Consider the following 14,950-nt stretch of genomic DNA (forward strand, 5'->3'; position numbering starts at 1 on the left):
GACGTGCTGCTGCTCTGGGACTGGATGGGCCTCTGTGTGCTTGGTTTTGAGCTCCTGTACTTCCCCCAGCACCTTAAATACACTTTTTTCTTTATTTTTCTTTTTTTTTTCTTCTTTTTTTTCACCGTAAAGCTGTCACCTTAACTGTGAATGTGCATAGTAATGGATGAAATACCTGCATCCTGATACTGTGGCTCTGAGAAATCTTGCCTGGCTGGTTTGTATTAATGCAGTGTGTTAAATGTAATCATTAACAGCCTAATTGGAAAGATTATTATAGATGAACTGGCAATTATGGTAAGGCCAGTAGCATTTCCCTCCCTTGAAGGAGTGTTGAAGAAAAATAATGCTAAAAATTAGATGCTTATTAATTAATGCTTTTTAGCAGGGACTTTATACTGGACAAGGCTTGTTTTTGCCCGGGCCAGAAAGCAACGGAGCGCTGCTGGATCTGCTGTATCGCTGAAGAAACCTGGAATCCAGGTTGTGTCCCCCTCCTGCACACACGTGTGCCTGTCCTGCACTCTGCAGGGAGCGCTGGTCGTGATGACAGTATGTGCTGAGCTGGGGCGAGGAGAGGTTTTTGTGCTGAGCTCTATGCAGTCTGCACCACTGCACCAGAATAGCTTTTTTCACCGCATTTCTCCCCTCCAGAACCCTTCTGTTATCTGTGGTTCTGCTCTGACGATCATGCCAACTGCTACAGAGGTAATGTAGTAGCAGAAGACTTTCCTGTCCGTGTTGAATTAGGTGTAGCTGTGTCAGTCACAGTTGCTTTTTTTTAGTTGACTCCTTACGTCTGTCCTCAATGACAGTTATTCTTCGGTGCAGTTTAATCTGCCCTCTATCAAGAACAGAGCTGGCACATAAACATTTTCTTATTTTAAATAAGACTTGTAGCAGCATTAAGTCCTGGGAGGTTGTCTGTTTGGTCACCAGGATACAGTGGCAAAAAGAAATAATTATGTGGGAAGTGGCTGGTCAGCGCACAGCAACCCTAACAGAATTGTCTTCCTACTGCATTAGTCTGGAATGTTAATAACTAGAGTAAATACATGACTTCCTCAACGTGGGTTGTGTTTTAGGTAGGTGGGTAACTTGTTAGTTCTTCAAAGGTTTCAGTAGCATCCATGTTTGCTCACTTTGAAGTTCCCCCTAGCAGGATACAAATGTAAAACTGGAGTGAAATAGAGGAGCAAGAAGATCTTTATCTTGAACAGAATTGTCGTTTCTGTAGAAGCTTCTGGTGAGTAAAAGTAGAAATAACTTAGTGTCTGCATATAGTAGAGGAGTTGGGGGGTTTCTGTGTCATGAAATATTTTGTCACTTTTAAATAGCATATTACACTACAGAGATGAAAGTTGTTGCCCAGCACCCTCATGGTGAAATGTGCTTACTGAGAGCATGTGTGTGAGAAGGAGCACAAACTGAAGGTATTGCAGCATTTAGAGAGTTGAGATTTATTTATTCAGAAAGGCTGCTAAACCCTGCTCATGGTGCAGCTCTGCGTAGCTGATTTTTCTTACAAGGTGGTCTGTTTGTTGCGATGTTAAGCCTGACAGCCAGTACTACGCTGCAGTCAGGACACAGATCACGATGAATCTGATGTGATGGACTGATCGTCCTTATAGGCAAATGGAGCCCTTCTTGCATAAGGGCCTGGGGACGTTTGGGAGTTTGTGTGCAAAAAGTGTGAAACTGGAGTCAAACACGATAAAAGTCTGAACAGTAGTTATGAGGTTTTTGACTCCATAGCATCCATAAACTGAGACTATGTATAAGATGCTCCCACTCTTCCTTTAAGTGGAGCTGCCTGGCCTGTTTTGAAGCCCCTGGTTCTGGTCTGTTCTTCATTTGCTTTGGGGAAGATTTGGGGCATGTTTTCAGCAATTTGCCATCACTTGGGCATTGCTTTGTTTGATTGGCTTTTGACATCCTTCATCTTGAGGACAGTAATCCGATATACACTTCTCATAGTGGCCAACAGCAGAAACTTCTAAAGAAAGTTTTTAGCTGGCAAAGAGGAGGAAATTGCCACGAACTTCCAGGGTGTGGGTATGATCTGTCGTCTTCTACTATGTATCTGAACATGCTTTAGGAAAAGATTGTTGTAACTACAACAGACTGGTAATTGATAAACTTGCATAGCTTTTGGACTCTGACATCTTGGGGTTAAAAGTACCTTTGTGTGTATAGACAATCTTTAAATTTAACATATTCTCCTTGGCCTGTGTGCTCCTGAGCAGAAGGGGTGTACCTCTTCTCCTAACTTTAGCTCTTGCAACTTAGGGATGCCTTCTCTTTTGTACTCCTGGTCTATTTTTTCCCATGATTCATTATTATTTGTAATCACGATACTTTCCAAGTAGTTTCTCGTTATGCATTTCTGAACTTCCTTTCTCAGAAAAGGCTAGTGAAGGTGAATGAGCATTAGTCTGCATACGATTTCAGGTGGACTTTTGATTTTCAGTTCTCTAAAACTTAAAAATGTCAGACTGCTAATTTTAAAAAGTCTAATCTGTGTGGGAAAATACAATTCATGCCATGGGAAGGTGGAGTAATTCATCAGCAGTCCGTGGCTTTTACTGCCTGAATTGAGAGTGGTAGGTGACAATTTGTTGAATGTTATGAAGTTTTAATCTAGAAGAGATGTGATTATCTTGTCTTTCTTAATGGTCTTTAACTTGCCCTGGATTCTTGCTTGAAGTCCAGTAAGTGATTATTTTCACAACGAGCTGGAAGTACGGTCTTCAGCACAAGTTCTGGAGCCACGTGTCTTGGTGTCAAGCCAGGATGATTATTAAATGATCCCGGTTAGAGTTGTTTTCTCTTAGGTCATCCTAGAGAACAGTTAATTAAAACCTTTAGCCTTTTCTCCCCCTGTTTTCTTCTCCCAGCGACTTGTATTTTGAAAGCTTTCGTGGTGACCTTGAGCAGAGTTTGCTGTTTATTGGCAGGGAGTGCGGAGGTCGCTGAGTTGGAGTTGTGAAGCGGTGAGTACTTACCACAGGTCGCTGCAACTTCACACCAAGAGCTTGCTTTGCTGAAACTCATCTGTGTGACTGTGGGGCTTGGGGGGGATGAGTGTGTTCCATGTGCACTAGCAAAAGCATTTAGCTTGCTGTAATTTGCAGGTAATTCATATAAAAGTGTAAGTTTAGAAGTAGTGCATGTTGATTTGTACCTGCAGAAAAGTGTATTTGTTTGGTCTGTCCCCTTTGCACACTGCTGACTGATTTTTTTTTTTTTTTTTTTTTTTTTTTTTTTTTTTTTTTCTCCCCATGGGATTACTAAATAACTTCACACTGACCCAGTGACTGACTCTTTGCTTTTTCTAAGTCTGTTGGTTCAGCTTTGGCTTTTACAAAGGCTGTTTATTGCTGGTATGTTGTTAGGTGGGAATGGTTATTTGGCAGTTAATGGCAATTTAACCCTCAATCCCAGTCCTGAGCTTTGGCAGTCAGGCAACTGAATTTGAGTGCATCCGCCACAGGTAGTGATGGTTATTCTGACTGAAGAACGAAAAGAACTGTTTGTTTTGCAGTGAAGGTGGCTTAAACTTACTGTCAGGAAAATGTTTTCGAACTGATTGAATGGGGAACCACTGGACGGGGTACTGGAGAAAGTCAGCCTTTGTGTGGTGTGTATTTTTTTCAAGGTTGGCTGATACCTGGTGAAAATAATATAGGTGTACTTGCTTATGTGCCTTGATGCAGCACAATTAAATGTCTTGAACCCTTTTTATAAGTCAGTTTGTGTTTCGTCTTGACATTCTACAGATGAAAATAATTTCCAATTTGGTGGCTTTGTAATTCTACCAACCCTAATTCTCACGTATTGTAACTGATGCTGTGAGGCACATGAAGAAAATTCAAAAGTAGTGCTGAGTAATATCTTTAATAGATTCTTCTGTCTTCCATGTCAGACTTTTATGTAAGATGATGCATGTGCAGAGCTTAAAGGTCAGTTTAGTTATATCTGAGAAAGCCAACTTGTCAGACTACTTTAGTGTGGAACTAATTAAATTCTCAGAGCAGTAACTTATAGGTTATTTTTTTAAATCACACTTAACATTGGGCATGAGGATTTGTGTAGTCATGGGTAAATGCTTATGTAGATGAGGCCTGATGAGCGATTTCTCTGCCACCACCAGCCCAGTGTTGTCTTGGTTATAGGCTGATGCTGTATTGATGGCAGGCAGTGTAGATTTAAAAGAAAAGGTAGGTGAACACAGAGGACTTCCCAAACTGGTATCGTGGTGGGAAGCACAGGTACTTGGTGCTGGAGCATTTGTTACTCGGCTCTGCTTCAGACCTGTTCAAAGCAGTGGTTTCTACCAGAGGGTGTCAGGAGCACCTGCAGTAGCTGGAAGAGAAAGCCCAGGAGATGTGGGCCATAGCCAGGTCTGTCTGTAGTTCCTGCCTCTGCCAGCTGTCTCACTGCTCTGTCTAACACTTTTGTGGTCGTAGTCAGGGGGAGCTTGGGGGGAGCAGATCTGGATCAGACAGGCAGGAGTTTCCTTTGCCTCACTTCTACCCTGGGGTAAAACGTGGGCTAAAAAGTGGTTTGCTGAGGTATGCATCACTGTATTAACTTCTTATTTTCAGTTCCCTGTTGGATGCCTCAGGAATCTCACCCTTACAAGAGAATCTTATTTGCTGCTTGGGGAAGGACAAGGGGTGGTTTTAATCCATAGCTGGAACATGTACTTTGTGGTTAATTAGCACCTCCTGCAATACGAAGCCTTTGTGCCTGAACTTTCAGCTGGTGCAGGTCACTTGGTGTCTCTCGGGAGCAGGTGAGAGCCGTGTGACTTGTCCTCTGCTCGTCTGCCTGTGCACATCGCCTGATAGTGATGGACGCAGGTGTGGTTCGAGTAGATGAGGAAGGATGGACCGGGGTGGCCCTGCAAAAAGAAGATGACAGCAAGCAGGGGATGAGCCACCAGCCGTGACTCACTCGCTGCTCCTGGCTCAAGAGTTTGCCATGGAAGCAGGTGGTGGGGGGTGCAAGCTGTGGCCTGTACAAAATGTTTCTAGTAGGTAGATTCATGGTTTTAGCCCATGATTTAAGGTTTACGTACTGAAAAAAGAGAATCCTGAGCTTAGAGATGGTTTCCTATGCGAACATCAATTGCATAATTTTTATTCTGTTAACACTAACATGGGTCTCCAGTCTGCTCAGTTAAGTAGTCGTTTCCATCAATGTCAGAATTTGGAACAATGGATCCTTTCTTTTACCATCCAGAGAGTAGGTGCAGGAGGATCTTCAGAGAGATGTGAGCGTTAAACCAGGACGCAGTAACCTTACCAGAGGGGAAGCCTCTGAGTCTGTTGCCAGAGGCTCTCATGAGCGGAGCTGTGGGTGCTGCCTGTGTGATCAAGATAGCTGTCAGCTGGAGGGAACATTTTTGCTTTTGAAAAAATACTAATGGGTTGCTAAAAATTCTTAGGTGTTAATACTTATTTAAATCTAGCCTAAGTCGGTGCCTCTGAGCCAGCAGGTTCTGTTAGATATTTTAAGAAATGTGGGGTTGGTGCCTTCCTTTGGGGAAGGCTGCTGTTCAATCAGTCCTGTTTTAACAACAAACTTTTCTTATTCTTGGTGTTCCTAATTTTAGGATACTTGTGAAAGATGGTGGATCGCTTGGCAAACAGCGAGGCAAATACTAGAAGAATAAGTATAGTGGAAAACTGCTTTGGAGCAGCTGGTCAACCTTTGACTATTCCTGGCCGTGTTCTGATCGGAGAGGGAGTACTGACAAAGCTGTGTAGGAAGAAGCCCAAAGCGAGGCAGTTCTTCTTGTTCAATGACATTCTTGTTTATGGCAACATTGTCATCCAGAAGAAGAAATACAATAAGCAGCACATAATCCCATTGGAAAATGTCACTATTGATTCCATCCAGGATGAGGGAGACTTACGGAACGGGTGGCTTATCAAGACGCCAACAAAGTCTTTTGCAGTGTACGCTGCCACCGCTACAGAGAAGTCTGAGTGGATGAACCACATCAATAAGTGTGTTTCTGATTTGCTTTCCAAAAGCGGGAAGACTCCGAGCAACGAACATGCAGCTGTCTGGGTTCCAGACTCGGAGGCCACTGTGTGCATGCGCTGTCAGAAAGCAAAATTCACGCCCGTCAACCGCCGTCACCACTGTCGCAAGTGCGGCTTTGTCGTGTGCGGGCCCTGCTCCGAAAAGAGGTTCCTCCTCCCGAGCCAGTCTTCCAAGCCTGTGCGAATTTGCGACTTCTGCTACGATCTTCTTTCTACTGGGGAGATGACTGCTTGTCAGTCCACGAGATCAGACTCCTACAGCCAGTCACCTAAATCATCTTTAAATGATGTATCCGATGATGATGACGACGAAGACAGTAGCGATTAAGGACCAAACGTTTTTTTTCCCACGTGTTGCAATTTGCGATTCAAACCATATGGAGCTGCTTTTGGGGAAGTCTGTAGCGTGGTTCCTCAGAAAAATCCTGTTCTAGCCATAAAATATGCCTGAATATCTTCAATTGCAATGTGCCTCAATCTATGAATTCTCTAGACAATAGTTTTTTTCACTCCTCTGCAGGGATAGACTATTGCAAATGTTATCAGAATATTTTCCGACTTCTCATACTTGAGTTTTGTCTAGGTTATACTTTTGTGGAAGATTGGCGAGTAATATGTACTTTAATTTAAGAACCCGTACTTCCTAATGTTACATACTGATACGTTATGTGTTTTTTTTCAGATATGGGGAGGAAAAACTGGTAAGCATGTATGAAACAGTGATGTTTTGGTTAATCTCTTAGACCATCTATTTTTTAACCATGGTATCTAATGAGTTCAAATGTGGCATAACTTGCAAACTTAAATGTCACAAAACTTCGAAATTATCTTGTTTTGCTCTTATTTATGACTTCCTATGCCAAGCGGTGCCTTGTACCAATTGTGCTCGTTCAGGAAGAAACAAACCTATGTCATCTGTATTTGCCTGTGCTGGTGTTGGAGAGATTGTTGGTGCTATTGAAAATAACTGCTGTGTTCAAAGTGGAGCTTTGACAAGGTCACAACCGGGCCCCGTGGTGAGTGACGGAGACCCGAAGGCTCTGCAGATTCCCAGAGACTTCGGTGGGGATCTCCTCGCAGGAGCTGCCTGAGGGTCGGGATCTTGGGATGAGAAGCTTAAGGTGACTCTTCGCGGGGATTTATGTGTTTTCAGAATGGTTTCTAAGTTTAAAATTTGGCAAATGCACACCGAAATTTTAGTTGGGTGATGTAGCATTTGGACGTTACACCCAATGTATATTTGGAAAAAAAAAAAATCTTCAAAATGACACTAGATTGCTTCTTAAAACATTGGTGGTGGGTTTTTTTCCTCCTTTTTTCCTTCCCCTAGGGTTGTATTGGCTTGTTTAAAAATAACCTCATGTTTTGAACAAAAAGCCTGCAAGTATCTGTATAGAATTGGCTTTCCTTTTTACACAGCTGACCTCAGGATAAATGTGAGATGCAAGTTACTTCATTCTAAACGTATATCCAGGACCAAGAAATATGTATTTAAGAACTATAATGAAATCGTCAGTGCAGAAAATGTCTCTACTGTAGCACTCATTTTTACTTTTAATAAGTTCTTGAATACAGAAATGTCATGTTCCTATATAAATGTAAAAGTTAGACTTGCAAAGACATGTTAAACCCCCAAATTCTATGTTTCTATATTTTTATAATGGTAGCGTCAATTTTGAAGCAGAAAAACCTTTTTGAAATAGTTGTATGAATATAGTAGCAACTGACTTTATAGAAAAAAATGTTATTAAACTTTTGTATCTCTTTAAGTGACAATTTCTGCACTGTTTGCCTTGGTTGGCAATAATTGGGTTAAATATTTATTGAATAAACAATCAATGCTGCATATTGCACTAGTCTCCCATTCTGTATGCTGTAAATGTCAGTCATATTTTTTTAATAAAAATTAGCAGAGCACTTCGAAGCCGTAGCCCTCTGTGAGATTTCTGGTAGCTAAAGATGCACTTAGCATCTTTAGGGAGGCACTCTGCATTGACAGTCTGCAATACATTGCTTCAGGTGAACATTGCATCCATATTTTTAGCTTGGGCAGTTTCTAAAAATAAGCGTTTTTTTTTTTCAAAAAGCACTGAAGAGTATTTGATCTACTTTGATATAAAGAGGGGACAACACTTTCTGATGGAGACGAGGGACCAGGAAGATTCTGTAAAATTGCCAGATAGCAATAAACAGTTGTATATACTCAAAGACTGGCTGAAATAAGTGGTTGCATATACTTATTGAAAGATTAGAGAATGATGCAGCAGGGGAAAAGAGACGATTCTGAGAAGGCGCTTTCAGTTAATAGTGCTTACTTTTTGTACCTCTCTTACTCAATATTTATGTTTCAGGAATGGAGACTTGTCAGCTTCAATTTTTCTACCAAATCAAAGTACAGACCTCCCCTGTATGTACCTTCTAATGATTGATAAGCATTTTCTTTCTGATGTGATTGTTTCTTCTTCCTCAAGCTGTCAAATATTAACTTGTCTTGTTAGAGAGTCCATCTCCTTGTGTGCTTTTCTCTGTGTTTCTAAACATCCTGCTTACTTTTCAGCCCTTTTTAAGGGGTGGGAAAGGGGTTGCTGAGAGTTAGATCACATCCTAGATTTTGCAGAATGTTCTTGTACCTACTTCAGATATCTTTTAATCTATGAATGAAACTTGCACTGTGCTGCACTGATCCCTGAAGCTGTAACCAAACCAATGTGTGCAGGGGGAGATTTTTCATCTGAAATTGATGTATATGGTCCAACCTTTCTGAGAAAACATTAGGGGAAAAAAAAATGTTTTATGGTAATACTCCTATCCCTCAGTGTTTAAAACTTTACAAAATGGACTCAACATCGACTTATCTTGTACTTAGAAAGGGCTCGTTTCTTACTTTGTAATCTTGTTCTGTCAAATTATTTTATTTACAAATATATGGTGTAGCTTTAAGCCTATGTGTTTTATTTATTTTTTTAACTCTGGGACTTCAAGCGTGACAAGCAGCAGGCTGGCAAAGTTGCCTTTCGTTGGAGCAGTGGCAGGTGAGCCCCTGGAAGAGGCTGGAGGGACCCCTGGGTCCGGGGGTGCTGGCTCAGCTCTGCGCCCCATCATAGCACCGCTGGCGATGAGACTGCTCATGGTGTCAAACTGAGGAGGAACTTGGTGCTTTCCTGGAGCTTCTGCACTCTTAAGGTCTTAAAATGGTGATTAAATACGGTCACTCTCTGTATATTTTATGCAGTTTTTTGGTTGGTGGTAGTCTTCACCTGCTCTTTTTTGATGAGCTTTTGAAATCCCAGGGAAGGAAAGCAACAGCCGTGCCTGCAGCATCTCTCTTGCAAGGCTCTGCTGTCAGCTTCTGCCTTGTAGAAGATGCTATTTTGAAAAAATGAAGTGTTTATTTGCTTTAGCAGAGTTCACATTTTGCACACTCTTTGCCAATACTTCATGGTTTGTTCACTGGAAATATGAAAGGAAAGGAAAGAGTCACTCTTCTGAAGGTTTTAATTGAAACCTACTAATTCTAGCCTCTACACCCTAACTGCTGTTATCTTAAGATAAATTTGACTGTTTTCCCTTCAGGTTTGTTGCAGCTGAACTTCCTGTAGCTAATGAGTAATACGTGAGGGTCAAGTGCTGTAACTGAGTTTGAAATCAAGTTAAAAAAAAAGAGGCGAGTGGATCAATGAGCACTGAGTTTGCAGCTGGGCTTTTGCAGTCTCTTTTCTAATAGTCAGGTTATGAAACTGACATGCAGAAACCTTGTATTTATGTGGGGCTTTCCCCCTGGGGAATACACTTGAGCTAATCTCTTAATGCAAATGAAACGGTGGTTATCATCGCTGCTGGTTAATGTTTAAGCGGATGCAGATTATGAATCGCGTTATTGTGATTTTTGTGTTTTTCCTGTAATTTAGAAGAATGTCTGGTTTTGTTAACGATACAACTGGAATAGAGTTAGAGTACTGATTTATTGTTTTTTTTTTCCTCAGTAGCAAATTATTGTTGTATGTATTAGAAAGTCTCTTGGCTGTTTACTGCCTTTCGTTTGATGAAATCTGAGCTACTTGTTTGTGCCTGCAGCCGGTCCTTTGCCAGCGCTGGCTCCTGTGACTCATCGGCGCGCTCGCCGCGAAGAATCTCTGCTCTGTTCCCTCGTGAGTGAGTCTGGAGCTGCTGGGGAGCGCAGCACAGCCACGGTGGGTCTGCTGCGCGGTGACGGGCTGCCCTGCTCTGCCGCAGCTATCTGGAAGTGTTCTTAGGCTCCATCAGGAATAAGAAGTCTGAATTTTGATCTTCAGACTGGAGGTTCAGTTGTTTTCTATATTATTTTTTTTAATTGTTTGTAAAATCCTACCTGTGCCCAGCGTAAAAATCACAACACCACAACTGCACTTGGACACAGGGTAAAAACTAACAATGTAAATTGACTGAATTGACAGTGAAATAATCTGCCAAGGTGCAGGAGTCATTTCTGGGTCACTTAGTGCCTCTAACTGTTGTTTGGCCTGCCTCAGTGGAATAATCTTTCCATTTGGATTAAGTTTTACGTTTATCAAACTTGCAGATGCTTGTATCTAGTACTTTAAGCAACTCTGTCTCAGGTTATTTTCTGCAAGCATAGGTGCTACCAGATAGCAGCAGCACAAACCTAAGGTGATGCAAAGAGACCTGATTTCCCCCCCCCCCCCCCTATTGTGGGTCATGCTCAGTTACACAGAGGGTAACTGGATTAAATAGTAAGAGCACATCTAAAAGAAACCTTCTTTAGAAATCCTTTTACAGATGATTCCCCGAGCCTAAACGGTATTCAGTCAGAAAGCAAGAGCTCATTTAATTCAGATGTTCTGAGACGTAATGTTAATGAGTTCAAGGCCTTAAATCTTTCAGCAGTCAGATGTTCAAGAGCATCTGTTGACCTTTCTTAGGTAGTCTTTTTTTGCTGATGAAAAGGAGATGTGGTCAGCTCTGTTACAGGTGTGAGTGGCTTGTTAGCAATTCATTTTAGCTTCTGGCTAGACTTGCCACTTAAATTTTCTCTCCAAAAGGTGCTGCCTGTATGCAAATTTAATCATAGTCTGCATTGTAGTATGAGTTAGGGCTTTGCTGGATGCTTTTTACAGACCCTGATGCTGTTGTTGAGCATTTTTAACCTCTGAGCATGTAACAGGTTTTTGTAACATCAGCAGCCTCCAAGAAAGCTGTCTTAGCAGCGAAGGAAGGGCACCTGTTTGAAATAGCAGTCACTTCCTTCTGGTACCTGTTTGCCCCATCCTGGTCTCTGCTGTGTCTCCAGAACTAATTGCTTCAAAATGAGCTGGCACCCCTGCTTATATGTATATGTGTATATATATATATATATATATATGTATGTATATAGGTAATTTCCTTGCTTCCCTTCCTGGTTTGCTTTATACTTGCCTTATCAGGGAATTACTATGCAAGATAAGATGAATAACCAAAGGCTGAGCCTGCCTCTCCTGTCTGACAGGGATGATGAGAGCATTGTTCCCGTGTTGTGATGGGCTGTGGGATGTGTACGTGTGTGCCGGGAATAAGGAAGACAACAGAGCTAATTGCTACACTGAGAAAATGAACATGCTAGTAAATTAACGTTGTATGGAAGGAAAGACCTGGTGCCTAAGTCTGTTGTGAGCATGCAAAGTGCTGTGGAGCTTGCTGCCAGATGCAGAAGGAAAGGGAACCAGCTTCAGTGAGAATGGGCCATAGAGGGCCTGTAGCGTGCTCTGAGGCTTTTCTTCTAAAGCTAAATGTACTATTTAAAAGAAAAAAGAAGTCTGCAATAGGCCTGTAATAGTGTTACTCATTGTGTGTATCTGACCTGACCTGTATTATGTATAACTTGTTTTGAGTAGAGGAGTCTTAAAGGTTGGAAGGACCAATCTGGCTTTTAAACAAGAGAGTTGTGTAATGTTTTTAACAGCACTGAAACAGCAGTGTACAGGAGAAGGAATGCATGAAAAAGCCCATTCTGAAAAAGCCCATTATCTTTTGGCTTTTAGTGATGGATGCATGTCCCCTCATATGAGATCTCTGGAAGCAGACAAAGTTACCTCCCGTTGGAGTGCTTGCTTCTTAGTGTTTGCAGTCCACATAATAAAAAGAGTTTGTTATCTCCCTTAATGGAAGCTAAATGTGGTAAATCTGAGGAGAACCTCTTTTTTTTGTGAATAAACCCATTTTACTTGTTGCAGGAAATATTTAACCTGATGCAGACAAGCACAGTGCGGTTCTAGTCATGCCTAGAACAAAGCAGCCCCCATGTGCTGTGTAGTGGAAGCTGGTGGCTTCAGTCTCCCAGGTGATGGCAGCAGGTCTTGAGCAGCAGATGAGGACAATTGCTCTCATGGTCCCTGTCACCCTTTGTTCCAATGGACAGGAACAATTTGAGCAGGAAAAACAGTTAACTGCTGTCGCTGGTCAGTATGTACAAATTAATGCCAAAAAGTGCAATGAGTGATCCTTAAAGGCTGCAAATGCCACAGGCTTCTTTGGTGTAGTTTTGGAGACAGGTAACCACACATGGGGAGGAACCGTGCCTCGTCTGAAATGCTCTGTGGCTGTCTGCCCTGGAACGGGGTGTCCAGCGCTGTTGGCTGCTTTACAGCAGCTCTTCAAAAATGCTGTGAGCTCTTTTGCTGCCTGGCTGTGCCTCTGCAAACCCCACCTGAGTGGGCCAGGTGGCTTGGAGCTGGTGAGGGGTGCAGGGAGGATCACCACGGGCTATGGATGGGTTTGGGTGAAGTTTGCAGTCGGTTGGTGGAGCGAGTACAGAGGCTGGATTTGCTCCTAGGGGCAAGTGTCAGCACATCTCATGTGCGTCGCCTGGCTGTGGTCGGGTAGGTGGGGCTCACAATGAATACTTGGCACTGAAGCTGCTGCCTGAGAAGCTTTATCTGCAGTTTCAGCCTTGGATCCAGTGCTCTTTGGCAGTACCTGTGTTCAGAGGCTGTTTCGGTTGTGTCAGAACAGTGTCAGAGGTGCATGTCGTTGTCCTCCCGCTTGTGCAAATGTCAGTGCCTGTGTACAGGTGACTGGTGCCCGAGGCCAGCTTCTGACCATGCCGGTTTTGTAGCTGATGCTATTAATCTCAGCACGCAGTGACAACCTAAGCAGGGATAAAAGGGAGGGCATCGGTCCCTCAAGTGCATATGATGTGATTGCTTGCAGTAGCAAGAAACCAACCACATCTGGAATATTGTGTCCAGTTCTGGGCCCCTCAGTTCCAGAAGGACAGGGAACTGCTGGAGAGAGTCCAGCGTAGGGCAACGAAGATGATTAAGGGAGTGGAGCACCTCCCTTATGAAGAAAGGCTGAAGGAGCTGGGTCTCTTTAGTTTGGAGAAGAGGAGACTAAGGGGGGACCTCATTAATGTTTATAAATATATAAAGGGTGAGTGCCATGAGGATGGAGCCAGGCTCTTCTCGGTGGCAAACAATGATAGGACAAGGGGTAATGGGATCAAGCTGGAACACAAGAGGTTCCGCTTAAATTTGAGAAAAAACTTCTTCTCAGTGAGGGTGACAGAACACTGGAACAGGCTGCCCAGGGAGGTTGTGGAGTCTCCTTCTCTGGAGACATTCAAAACCCGCCTGGACATGTTCCTGTGTGACCTCACCTAGGCGTTCCTGCTCCAGCAGGGGGATTGGACTAGATTATCTTTTGAGGTCCCTTCTAATCCCAAACATACTGTGATACTGTGAACGGGGCCAACCACACAGGTCCCTTCTGCTTCTCTGTCCTGTGGGCTGTTGGACCAGTGACACAAGGCTGGGACTGACCTGACTCCTTGGCTGTAGAAAAATCCATGAGCTGCTCTCTTTGTCTTGCTGAATTTGTATAAATGAAGAGGAGGACAGTGCCTGTTTGCCTCCTATGTGAAGTCACAGAATGGCTGAGGCTGGCAGGACCTCTGGAGGTCACCTGGTCCAAACCCCTGTTCAAGCAGAGGCACCTAGAGCTGGTTGCCCAGGACCATATCCAGGAGGTTTTTGATGGATGGAGACTCCACAGCCTCCCTGGACAACCTGTGCCAATGCTTGGTCACCCTCACAGTGAAAAAGTGTTTCCTGATGTTCAGAGGTAACCTCCTGTGTTTCAGTATGTGCTCTTCACCTCTGGTTCTGTCACTGGGCACCACTGAAGGGGGCCTGGCTCTGTCTTCTTTGCATCTGCCCTTTAGGTATTTACACACATTGATGAGGTTCCCCTTGAGGTTTCTCTTCTCCGGGCTGGACAGTCCCAGCTCAGTCAGCCTCTTCCCACAGGAGAGTGCTTCAGTCTCTTAATCATCTTCGTTGCCCTTTATTGGACTCCCCAGTGTGTCCATGTCTCTCCTGTACTGGGAAGCCCGGAACTGAACGCAGTAGTGCAGGTGCAGCCTCACCAGTGCTGAGCAGAGGGGCAGGGGCAGCTCCCTTAACCTGCTGGAGGTACTGTTAGCTGCCTTTGCTGGAAGGGCATATATCTGCTTCATGTAAGGTGGATCATAAAGGTGCTGCTTTGCATTTATAAACTTTTGGTACCTTGATTCTTTATTTCAGTTTTGTTTGTCCTGCCTGTGTTTTGTGTTTCTCCCTTTCTCCCCAAAAAAGAGAAAGGAATCTTGTAACTTCATGGGTTTGGAAAGGTGGAGGGAGAGATTCTAGAAGTTGCTGGTATTTTCTTTATTTGTACCCAGGTTTTTCACACAAGGATGTTTCTCCTACCCTGTTACCATCCCTTGCTCTGCCAGGCATTTTCACCCATACCATATTTCTTTCTGGGTGGGAAAATTATTATCCAACCTCTTAAATACTCTTTTCTAGCAGAAGTGCTGACGTTGGTTCAATATGGCCTCGCCAGCATAGTGTGATGATTTGGTTTGCTCCAGGCTGGAGTTT

At 43.3% G+C, this 14,950-nt stretch overlaps 1 protein-coding gene across 1 annotated transcript in view; it reads left to right on the forward strand.

Annotated features, from left to right (window-relative positions):
- The first annotated feature begins 328 nt into the window (after positions 1-328).
- PLEKHF2 (pleckstrin homology and FYVE domain containing 2) overlaps positions 329-14,950 on the forward strand; it is a 44,004-nt gene continuing 29,382 nt past the window's right edge. Inside the window, exons 1-3 of the mRNA XM_065054044.1 lie at positions 329-1,246; positions 2,898-2,993; positions 5,621-10,246. Coding sequence (XP_064910116.1) covers positions 5,635-6,384 — 750 coding nt within the window. The 5' untranslated portion in view covers positions 329-1,246; positions 2,898-2,993; positions 5,621-5,634 and the 3' untranslated portion in view covers positions 6,385-10,246. The remainder of the gene's footprint in view (positions 1,247-2,897; positions 2,994-5,620; positions 10,247-14,950) is intronic.

This window comes from Columba livia, chromosome 2 (assembly GCF_036013475.1).
Source record: "Columba livia isolate bColLiv1 breed racing homer chromosome 2, bColLiv1.pat.W.v2, whole genome shotgun sequence".
NCBI lineage: Eukaryota > Metazoa > Chordata > Aves > Columbiformes > Columbidae > Columba > Columba livia.